Source organism: Bombus fervidus, chromosome 5 (assembly GCF_041682495.2).
Source record: "Bombus fervidus isolate BK054 chromosome 5, iyBomFerv1, whole genome shotgun sequence".
Classification (NCBI taxonomy): Eukaryota; Metazoa; Arthropoda; class Insecta; order Hymenoptera; family Apidae; genus Bombus; species Bombus fervidus.
The window spans coordinates 13,236,635-13,249,120 of record NC_091521.1 but is presented as its reverse complement, the minus strand read 5'-3'; the positions used below and the strand labels follow the sequence as shown (position 1 = coordinate 13,249,120).

The 12,486-nt window shown below is 41.5% G+C and overlaps 1 protein-coding gene across 9 annotated transcripts in view; it reads right to left on the bottom strand.

The window, feature by feature from the left end:
- The window catches only part of Hnrnp-k (Heterogeneous nuclear ribonucleoprotein K), a 93,411-nt gene that overhangs the window by 39,971 nt on the left and 40,954 nt on the right, over positions 1-12,486 (bottom strand). For all 9 annotated transcript variants that reach the window (XM_072002946.1, XM_072002952.1, XM_072002945.1 and 6 more), the window contains 2 exons: positions 4,419-4,534; positions 1,568-1,624 (listed from right to left, as the gene is read on the bottom strand). In XM_072002946.1, coding sequence (XP_071859047.1) covers positions 1,568-1,624; positions 4,419-4,529 — 168 coding nt within the window. In that variant the 5' untranslated portion in view covers positions 4,530-4,534. The remainder of the gene's footprint in view (positions 1-1,567; positions 1,625-4,418; positions 4,535-12,486) is intronic.

Below are 12,486 nucleotides of genomic sequence, written 5' to 3'. Positions count from 1 at the left end.
CTAATGAACCGTGTATACGACGATGGTTTGCTCGATTTTTACAGATCGTTCGTTCGGACCTGTTCGCTCGATAAGAATGATCGAAACGCGAGCTTGAAGTACGACGATATTCGAGCTCTCGTTTAACTGCTGCTTCGCGCGAAAACCAGCAACCTACCGTACGAACGATCGCTGGAAACGCTTGTAATCGTTGTAATTTCGTGAAACTGTTCAGGGGCTGGCTTCTTCGATTTATCGCGCGCTATGCAACACGAAGTTGCGAACCTTTGCTTCGTCGTGTCCCTCCGATGTTCTGGTTCGTGCGGGGTGAGTCTCGTCGGCGTCTCAAGGTCGGTGGAAAAAACACCGAGGCGAACAATCGGTGTTGCGCAAGAAATCGATCGAGAAACTCGTGAGTGTAATGCCTGTTACGTGCTCCACCGAACTGAACGATCGTGGCTCGTAATTAACAGATTGAAATTCAATTTTAGATATGAAAAAAAAAATCCTGCTCAAATAAATTATTATACGAGCAATTAAACTACCAATCGTATTTTCCTTCTGCTTGGGAATTCTAGCGGATCGCTAACAGAGTTGAGTTTAGTTTTGAAATAAGCTTTCGAATAACAAGATTTACACCGTATTGCAATGTATTCGTTCCGATTCATTAGCACCGTTAATTAATCCTTTCGAGACGAGATCGAAAGGGTTGGATCGGGAGGCGTGTGCAACAGGCTTTACTCGAGTCGCATCTTTGATCGATCGTTCAGGGTCGGCTGCGGTTTCACGCCCACGCGCTTTTCTCGGACCACGAGTCGCGCAAAGTCGTTTTCCAAAAACGGTCGAGAACAGGGAAACAAATCATCGTGTCGGTCAAGCGAACGCAAATTTTGCGGGAAACGAAGGGAACTTTCCAGTTGAAGAAACAAAATGCGTGATGAAGATATTTCGTACGTGTGTGTGTATGTATGTATATACTGCATATCTTTTCTGTCGTATGTGTTAAAAAGGAACGGTTTCAAAGCCTTCTAAACAAAATAATAATAATGATAATGATAATAATAACAGTCTGCTAGATTGGCTAATAAAAAACGGGCTGCTACGCTCGAGAAAAAGAGACAGAGAGAGAAAGAGAGAGAGAGAGAGAAAACGCTGTACCTCGGAGCTAACACGATTCTCGTTTGCACACACGTTGCAGAAATACACTCATCGGAGCTTCCCTAAACATTCCAGCTAATCGGAGAACTCGATCGATCGACGATAGTCACATGGTCGCCTCTAGAACTTCGCACGAGAGATTAGTTAACGAGAACGGAGCAAGAAGCTCGTGAAAATACGATGATTCTCCGCCGAAAATCAAACATTTGATTAACTAAGACTATCCGAAATTATATATCCGCCACGGTTATTTCGTCGTTGAAAATTCGTTCTCACGATCTTCTTGTCTAACACCTTATCTCTTTCCTTTCCAATCGTTTACTCGGCTTCTTCTGTCTCTCGTACTTGTCCCCCGAAACACGGACGAACGATAGAGAGAACAAGATCGAGGGGAACGGAATCGACGGAAACGGAAGAAGCAACGGCTTACCTGACTTCTCAGTTTGGTGATATTCTGGCCACCCTTGCCGATTATCGAACCGGCTACCTGTAACATACAATCGTTTCTTCCATAAGAACTGTCCTTTTAATCCGATATCAAAGCGAAAAATCTCTCAAAAAAAAATATACTTAGCTACCTTCTCTCATATTTAATACCGATCGATCCTGCAATATCGTATTATTGCAATATCGACCACGTACGATCAGCGACATAGCCAATAGCCGCAAGTATCGACTACATTATCGATCGTGTACGGGCACGTTTTCACGCGACCAATTCTTTCATGGAATCTCGCGTCAAATAAAATCGAGAATGCTGACTCAAGTTCTCGGCCTCGACACACAGCCACGGGGGATGGAGCAGACGCATGCTCCAATTTCGTTCGTCTTGCACGATTTTTGTGGGAACGGCCGCGAATCGAACCACGGAGAAGGTCGATCGTTTCTCGATCGGTTGAATGCGTGCCGCTGGCCACGTTCCAACGATTAGCAACGATAAGTTACAGCCACGAGCCAATTGCAACACGGCACGGGCGGAAAACGCAGCGCGCGATAATTACGTTCTCTCCGCGATGGTGAATGAGATCACTCTCGAAAGGAGCGATCCATCGATCGACCCTGACACCGACAGCCGTTTTCGCGGAGTCTTCGATCGCGTGTCTCGGTCGGGCCGCAATCGACATTGTACTCGATCGTTGGTGCGCGACCGATCTCGAGCCGCGATCGAACACAACAACGAGAACGAAATCGACCTGACTGCCGGTGAAATTGACAGGAGATAAATGCAGTCACCAAATGAGCTGCTCCTTTGTACCTCGATCCCCTGCTGGGATGCGCGTTTCCCCTTTCTTCGAGATGCAATCTCGGTTTATTAAGACGCGAGATATTGCACGGTGAATTTCTATATGGAACGTGATATTCAACATAGTTCCCTTTTGTGTCTCTCTGCTGTGTGTGAAGACTTTTTCTTCCGACCAGTCACAAACCTTAATATCCTTTAAAACGATGATGTTTCGAAAATGAATTAGCGAGATACGTAGAATTGAAGCAATCGTGATTTTTCGTGTTAAAGAAACATACAAGTAGAAACAGCGTAGAATTTTTAAGGTGTCTAACGATTAACTTAATATTAGATATATTTTCAAGCAAAGTAGTGAAAAATATCTGGTCACTTTCACTTACACCAAACGTACCTTTTAAGCTTTTTATAAAGAATTCTAAAATTGCAAACGTTTTAGATATTCCGGAAAGAATTTCAAAATTTCCGTCTAGCTGCGAGGTATCCCGTCAGGATTTCGAGAATTTTCCCGGAGGAAAGAAAGCGGAAGGAAATCCGATAGCGATTCGCCGAGCGCAGCGACAATGACCGGAAGAACTCTGCGTTCCGCGATTGCGAACGTGCCGACACCAAGTTACAACACGGTATGGCAAGCCGCTTTTACTTCGCCAACGATGTGTATGCGATCGCGAACAGACCGCTGGAAAATTGTACACGTGGGAAAATAAAACTTGGCAACATCTAGATGCATCGCCAAGCCTTATCTGGCCGTAAGAAACACGGTTGCAAAGACGTATCTTACGCGATCTTATTTGGAAATTCAATTGCGAAGAATATTTGGCGGAAAAGCGTATTGTTCTCAACTACATTGCATACTTTTCATTTGTCGCAGTGAAAGGTAAAAGTGAAAGTTTCTTCTAAAATAATTTCTTTCCAATCCTCGTTACAAACGTTGTCGCTACCTTCGAGATTCTCGTTCCTTTTTTCCTTCCTCCTATTTTCATGGCAATGTATTTCTTTTTATCCGAGATATATTCTGAATTTTAATTACGAGCGTCCATATCTTTCCCACTGTTACGAGTGTATAGTCTCTTAAATTACTTGCTAATTCGATTTATATTACATCAGTGTAATAAAAATTCATTTGTAGATGAATTCAATGAATTCAATCTGCAATTACTGCTTAACGAAGACTCGAATACTTTTTTACTTCGCAATAGTAACGGATTTATAATAAACCGACGGGAAAATCAACACTAGGACTGTCAACATGATTGGTTTTATAATTTTATTTTAAAATTTCTACTTGATGTAATGACTTTTGTAGCGATAACTAAAAGAACGATACAATAAATTTTATTTTTTTGCTATTCATTCAAAATCAAAATAACTTTGTATCATATCGTGTCTAAATGACTGGTACTTTTTAAAGCGTAAAAGAGTCCTACAATCTGTTTACCGAACCTGAATTAACTAGTTTCCTCATCTTGTACAACTTTCCATACGTTTTTAGGATTTTTACTACGTATCATTCGATACGAAGGTATTAATTAACAGAAAAAATTCCGAATCGATCATGATGATGATGTTAGAACTACCACACCAGACAAAAATCACTACTTTACAATTTTGCAAACCCTCATTCAGGGATCATGGTCCCAGATGGGTTAATAAACATTTTGTAAAAAAGTAATAACTCAATAAATATAAAAATATGCTATTATTACGTATTTTTTAAAAACATTTTGACCGATTTCGGTAGAAATAGTTTCGTCTTAACTGTCGGTAGTTGTACTGTTAATTATATGTCGATATCGCTTAAAAACAATGGCCTCCGAAATTTTGTCGAAATCATAAATTTGAAAGTACTCTAAGCGAAGTCTCTTTAAAAAAGTAGAAAGTACATTACGTAGTTTCTCTCGACTATTTACGTAATCGTTCGCTTCGATTCGCGGATATTCAAATATCGACTTTCATAGAAGATCGGATGATCGATTCATCGACTCAGGTTCGACTTGAAAGTGGTTTCGCAAGATGGAATTTGAAACCGATAAAATCTTACCTTGCTGGGGATCAGAAGACGAAGCTCATCGTCACCCTGTCTGTAACGCTTGTGAGGACTTGTCGGTCCTCCTGAACCTGTCATAGCGCCTGCATCAGCTTCTCTCTTCATTATTTCTGCAACAAAAATATCGGTCGACTGTTTAGTACATCACCAATGCATTATAAATTGTCATATGTACGCAAAAAAATTGATCGTACCACGAACAAGTTTCCGAAAAATTAATTTTTCCCATATTAATTGTAAAAGCATATGCTTACGAAACATAAACAGGGTGAAAAAGCAGGAGATGATGACGTCGAATGCTAATTGTACACTGAATATTCGAATATCTCGATTTAAATTAGGATTAGGATTTAGAAATCCTCCTTATCGCGATTGAAAGAAAAAAAATCCTGTCGCAAGAAATTAAATATTAATCGGGGACAGAGTTCTACACACTTTGAAAACCAGCGTTGCAACGTTCGAAGCTAAGGAGTTACTTCTTATTATGTGATTACATTACTGTTACGACCGTTCGCGGAGAGACGCGGTCGCGAGGAAAACGCGTCAGCGAGAGGCGTAAATTCTCGCTACGATTCGGCTAATCGACGCCGCGAATTAGTCGTTCCCCGTGTTTCGGTTAGGATAACAGGGGTGGTTAATTGAAATTAACACTGTGTTAACAGGTTAATATGATGTATATATTCAACAATGGATTACACAATGTTATGAGCGTCACAAGTATTTGACGATGAGTACAGCTTAAGCGTTACAGAAAATGTGACCCGATTTGACGATATGTCTCGATGCGATAGTTAGACTTTGCAAACGAATTGATTTGAAGGCAGAACCGTGGTAGAGTTATTGACTGTTCGGACGACGAAAATGAACTCCTCGGTTACAGATTTCGAATGAGACTGATTTCCTTAGACCGATTCTTTGTCTTTCGGGGAGACGACCCCCCATATGCTCGGATCACGCCATCGCACGCGCCGATGATCACGTAGGCCGACTTCTTCGTTAGAAAATAACGGTCCGAGATCGACGGTTCCAGAACTCGTTATTTGGTGATAAATATGCGCTCATCGATACAATGTATATTTTTCGTCGGGCAGATAAGAGGATGTATCTGCGACGCTGGAGGGCCGCGAGCGACGGTTGGAAATACGATCTCTAAAAAGCCTCGTGGCGTAACACATTACCTTGAATAATATAACAAAAACTAGCGAAGCGATTCAAGACCGGACGTACGTCACGTGCCCGAATTCACCCCCCGAACCGAGAGAAATCGTGTTCCCCCTCGATTTTCAGCCACGCACGCGTTCCGGAAACAACAGCGGCGACGCGGACCGCAATTCGTAATAAACCTATAAACATGCTTCGCATTCGCGTAACCGTTTGTTTGCGGGGGACTGAACGCTATGTAATTCACTGTCCGTTAAATCGGCTCGGTCGGTTTAATGACGTGGATAGCACGGGAAATCGATGTAACTCGGACACATTCGCGATTAAACGACCAAACTATCCCTGAATTTGTTCCACGTTCGTCAACCTTGAACAGTTGGACGTAACAGGTTCGCTGTATAGGTAGTTTGCGCGTGTGCAATGTGCCTGGTATTCTTCGTTAAGTAGATTAAAGGCCACGATTACGTTATTTATATACACGCAATTTTTTTCTTCTTTTAATTTATGTTATTCGCTGTTTCTTGGCAATGTCATTATAAAAAGCTATTCCATATATGTATAAGATACTTCTTTGCGACAATATTTCTCCTTATATCGATATCTCACAATTTTTAATGTTTAAAAAAGTTAAATTATCTTTACTGTCTTTCTGATTTATTTAACAGGCCTCTATAACGTATCTATTATCGTAATACGTACATTTTTTCTACGTTATTTTCCGACTCAGTTTTGCGTCATACAGTATAGTGAATAATTAATCGTTCCACATAATTCACGATGCGGCAGAGAATAAATGTATTTCAGAGATAAGATGAGGAAACAAGTGGCAAGACAGAAACTTCTCACACCGATCAAAGTACGCGAAAATCTCGCACAAAAACACGGATCAGTTACAACGAATTTATATCGCGACCAGCGCTATTAATTCGGCCAAAGCAAACGGTATTTCCTTTCCGCGTGCCGTGGAATGCTCGAAACGCGCGAGTCCCTGAGTCACCGAGATTCATGACGCGATTAGGGCTTCGAAATTGCTTCCTTCCGATCGCCGCGAGCATCGTATTACCGGCGATAAACCAGAAAAATCTCGCGATTCTGGCAATTGAGAGTACGTCAGATTTCTGTCGCTGGCAAACGAAATTCCTTCTGTCTCCGTGGAATTAGCTTCTTTGGCTACGAAATAATAAAACTCGCGGGAATCGAGCGGAACAGTGATACCGAATGAAAGTAGGTCTTCTTTGTCTTGCGTTTTAAAGAAATGCCAAAGCACAAAGAGAAGTTCAAGAACGTAGTATGGGACGAGGACAATAAAAACAGAATACGTAGAACGAAAGGCGAGACTAGTTCCAAAGTTGAAGAATAATAAAGCTTTGCATAGTCTCTCCTCTGCTTATCGATGCCAAGCATACTTTAATAAAAGTCAACGCCGTATGACATCATACAGAGATGTTTAACTGTGCTCATCCTCTTTGCTGGCAAATTCCAAAAAATATGACGAATTTCAGATATGTTATCGAGTTGCGCGCATCGATTTCCACGAAATATATTTCTGCATAGACAGCGAATATGTCTCCGCAAAATATCATAACCTCGTGACGATACTATCATATAAAATAATGCGTTGTATCGCACAGTTTTAATAAATAATACTATACACTTTTTATCGAAAGGCAAGCACGAGCTTTCTACTATTCATAGAAAATAATTGAAACGAACAAACCGAATAGTCATAAGTCGCCATTTTTACGACGAACACAGTGTGGAAATTGAAAAAAAAAAAAAAAGCGAAGAAACGTCGAGAGAAGGAACGAATGGACAGGACGAATCGATAGTCGACCGGTCGACACGCGACGTTAATAATTTACCGGGGCGATTCGTAGGCGAAGGGTGACCAGCGGCCCGTGCGCGCGATTCGTCGTTTCGATTTCATTGCGGTGATGGGAAGAGACGACGGGAAAAGCGCAAAAGGAACAGGAGACGGTGGCGTTCGTTCGCGGCTCGTTAAAGAATCACGAGGCACGAAACCTGCGTCACGGAAACCGGCTTTAGCAACAGAATACGCAATCGTTAACGATCGCATCGTTAAAGGACACTAACGGACGTTACAATTTTGTATATCGTAGAAGGTTAACGACAGTGACGTTGCACACTGTTGACAATTTCCAAATATAAAGCTCATGTTTCGGTTTTAACCCGATTGACGATTTTCCACGCAGGAAACATGCATTGAAGTGACTATTGACTATACGGGACTGCGGATAAATATCGTGATCGATGCGACTACAAATAGAGATGCGTTCGTCGAAAATAACAATTTCAAAACCGACGACGTGACTAAAAGCTATAAACGATTTTAAAAAGCTACAGCACATGTAACAATTTCGAAAGCAAAGAGACGCAGAAGATTAAAAAATTACCTGGCTGAAAGGATCCGCAACGATAGGCTCGCAAGATTGATGTTTCGTAACTAATAAATTATTTAATAAACTTATTTCTCAATAGAAATTCATATAAGCCGATTGTAAATTTCTTACTTTGCCATAAATGAAGTTGCAAATATGTACCAGGGACAAAGAAATCGTAGGTCCGATCAGGGTTAAAAATTGCGATGGTATTGAACAATTTCAACCAAGTCATTTTGATGAGGTTGAAATACTCTAGAGAACGCTGACACTTTGTTTCCTTTCTTTATATTTTCCAACGTGTTCGAGGAATGATGAATATTAATGTCTCCGATTCTTCGCGGCGAATTCGTTCGCTTTGACAATGTTGTTTGCCAGCCACGGTCCCGTTGCCGTGTGAATTTTTCGTTAAAAACACGGAGGCAATTTCCTGCGCTGTCGAACAGCCGGAAACATTTTCGTCCACGCGATAACTCGATCAATTCCCGCCGTCTCGCGTGATGCATTCGATCTCGACGAGCCATTCGATCAAACGATTTCAATCCCCTTCGTAGAAACGATCGGAAAAGAACGCGAGTATGAAATATCGCTGTTGGTTCTCTTTAAGGAACACTCGTGTATCTCCTACTGTGAATTTTTCCTAAATGGAACGACTTTTAAGCTGCCCGTTAACACGAAAGTCGCGAAGAAATACACGGCACTGGAGTTACGTGGTGTGACCGATCATGGACCGCTCGTTTCTCCTAACTACAAGATTTATTTTTACTAGCGCCATCGTGTTTTCAACAAACAAGCAGCGTGCGTGACCAGACCGTGTCGTGACACGAACTCGAAAAGACCTCCTACGTTTCTGGTCGTCCGACCATTACCGTAAGGGTGGAACAGGGGGTGGATCAGTCGATCGTTGTGCACGAGGGGGCAAGCGAATGATAAAATAATGGGTCGTGGGTAATTTCCACGTAACGCGTCGATTCCGAAGCACGTTTGAATTTGCCAACATATTTTTCAAATAAAAAATATACGAATTAATTTGAGGAAAAAGAAAATAAATTAAGTTTAATAAATCCTGGTATGTATCTCGCTTTACGATCACAGTGTGTATTCGACAGCAGAGAAAGTCGATTACACGCAGTCCCAATCGATACAATATTTATCAATTATTCAGCAAAAACTCGGTCTATCGGTCTCGTTTTAGCGACACGTGCCGTCCGTTCGGCCATGGAAAGCCAAAAAGAAAGAATAAAGGGGAAAAAGACAGAGAGGGAAAGAACGTGAAGAGAAAGGGATTGAAAGGGGCGCCATAGAGTCTGCAACGAGGGTAGCGTGAGGCGCCGAAGAGTCCACTGCCGGCAGCACTGCATCGACTAACTAGTCCATAACCAGTCCGCACGCCACTCCAAAGGGTTGCTGGTCTGATATATAGGGGCACAGGATGGAGGGCATCAAAGCCAGGTCGAAGGGGAGACCGCAATTAGGAACTGGGAGCAGCTTAAACTCGCTAAACCTGACGCGGGAATTTGAACTTGATGAACTTTCGACGGGTCTATGAAACGCAACCGCATGTATACCATAATATCTACGATTTATACAGGGTGAAGTGAAAGTGATGTGTAACCCTGAGTTTAGATTCTTGTGAAAGGCAATTATCAGAGTTTTACTCGCCAACTTGAAGTTTCAAACCGTTTGATACATTTTCAGTACGGATGTACCGTAAATTGTAGCACAAGCCGAAAAGGATGCGGTTTCGCGAAACCACACGTGTTACGCAAAAGTAAATTGAACAATGTGAAATGACAATTCTCGATATTTTATTTTTTCTGATTTTTAATTCTGTAATTAAATTACAAATTATTGAAAATTCTCGTTCCCTTTCGTTTCAAATAAATTGTTACTTGTCGTATCAAAGAAACATGGACCGATGATAACGCGTACCGAGCTTTCACTTTTTCAAACGAATATGATATTTTGCCTTAAGTTGATTATACTTTCGTTGTTTGAACGAAGCAACTATTTAACGCAAGCCCGCAAATATCAGCCAACGAATCCTCGTTGCAAGTCAAACGCACCTGTATTTAATCTCTTCAGCACGAGCGTTGACCGCAGTCGACACGCATCGAATAATTATGTAAGTCGTTTGGACAGAACGTACGAAAGATAAAAAATTATTATATAATCACAGACGTAATTCAAATTTCGAGGAAACACAGCATAATTTTTATCATTATTTTTGTTATTACTTAAAATATTATTCTACGTTTTCCGTAATGTGTTATTCCGAACGACTGCCACGATTCGCGTTATTCTATTCATCGGAAGGAGCGCTCTGCAATCGTTCTATAAATTCAATAGAATAAACGAACGACGATTATATAGGTCAAACGCAAAGAATCGATTTCTCAAACGAACTTCGTTCGTGCGCCGGGATGCTTCGAGAAACGAAGTCAAGTGGATCGATAGTCAAAGGAATAGGTGGAAAGGGGAGGGGCAATATTGTTAAATCAGAACAGAACCGAAATATTCCAATTTTCGCGAAAGTTGCACGATAGTGGCGTTCAAGAGAATGGAGAATCCGTGGTACGCGCGGATCGAGAGCCGTCTCTTGTCGCGGTAATTGCACTCCTAGTAGTTACGCGGTCCAAGTAATTATTTCGACGTGGCGTAGACGACGGATATCCGAGATAATTGCAGCCAGCGCGACAATGATATCGCGCCCCAAAATTGCTCGGTGCCAGTAAAATATGATGTTTGCATGTCGTGCTTCTCGTGCTTCTCTCCCTTTTCTCCCGCTTTCTCCGTCTTCCTGGTGAACCCTGTGTGCCACGGAACCACCCTCCGGCAGATGCTAACAGCCTGATAACCGGCTGTCCTTTTTTCAGTTTTTTCGAACGTTACAACGGAGACACGATTCGTTTGAATATTCGTGGAAACGGAATAGACTGGGGAAAGTAGGCTTGGAAACATTTTCAAACACACCCAGTTTCCAAGCATTTTGTCGGAAGAAACGTTAAGGACTTCTGCACACCAGATGTTGACTCTGCAGGTTCGCATCGACTATATAGCTAGTCCGAGGCATAGATCTCTTCTCGGTGATGTTTATTACGTATGAGATTTCTTGGAACGAATTTCAAAAATGTGGATAGTATTACTATATCGAATGGGAAATAGAGAACAAGAAGAGGAAATAAGGGAAACAAGGTTGATCGTGGCTGGATTTATCGAATCGAAGTCGAAATAGGACGGCTCTTCTCACGATTCTATGCCGGCTTAACCGGGTCAACGAACAACAAGCGAGCGACATCGCACTAATGCCAATTAAACGAATAAACTTAATTGGTTACGTCGACCTGTTATTTATGTAACGAGAGAAAAACTGAGTTTTGCTTTTAATCAACGAGATGAAAATACGCCATCGCTAAACTTAATTCTCGACTAAACGCTAGTTCCACCGTTACCCGTAATTTGTTTAAAGAAAAAGCTACATCTTTCGTTGACTCTCGGTAAAGAGCCACGATTGCACGTTAACGTTGAAATAACCACGATTCCTCTCTTCCATGCGTTTACCTTGCTCGAGTAAACCAACTGTTAAACTTATTACCTTCTTCCCGATTTCCGTGACAATTTGCATCTTAGAAGAGAATAATTGCATGCTAATTTTCCTCGCAACCACCGGCATAAATTATCTATCCTCTTAAGGGCCGCCAAAAATTCTCCCTCGAGCAGAATCCTTTGGCGCAATAAACCATGGAAATACTTAAAACGACCGGATACAAACGACGTCAACGACGTGCAAACCGACACTGTCCAAGAAAATCAAGGAAATAGGGGGAAAAGAGGAGTCGTGGAAAATGCGGCAATTACCAGCAGACTGTGGCCATACATTGAACACGGCAGAGACTATAAATTCAAGATGTCCCGACGAAAGAAACTTGTTTACCGTTTTTACCACAGTTCTTCGTCCGTCTCATCCACGTTTATCCACCACCAAACCCTGGCAACGATTCCCACGGGATTTTCCTCGTAATTTGGTAAACCACTCTCCACCCGTTATATTTACTCTCAGTTGAACCACCCTTGCCTCGCATGTCGAGAATATGTAATCTTGTTCATGTTATAAACTTCGTCCGACGTTAGTGTCGTTTGTCGACACCGTAAAAATTAAACACGTTTGTGCGCACTTTATAGATCGATAAGCAAAGCCCAAATTCTTTTCATGCTATTAACACTGGAATTACGGGAGTAATGAAACTGACTATTTCCTAATTCTTCGTAGAAATTTTGTAGATACATTCTTGACAATTTTCCGCGATTCTTTTTACAAGTACACTGCCGGCTATAAATTATTAGGATAATTATTAAGGATATATTTAAAACACATATCGTTCCATTATAAATCTATTCCTTGTCTGTATAATACGAATACATATTAATTTAATCGGGTCGTACGACGTATATTCTAGTAAAAAAATAAAATAACACTCGTTAGAATATTAGAGAAACGTTTG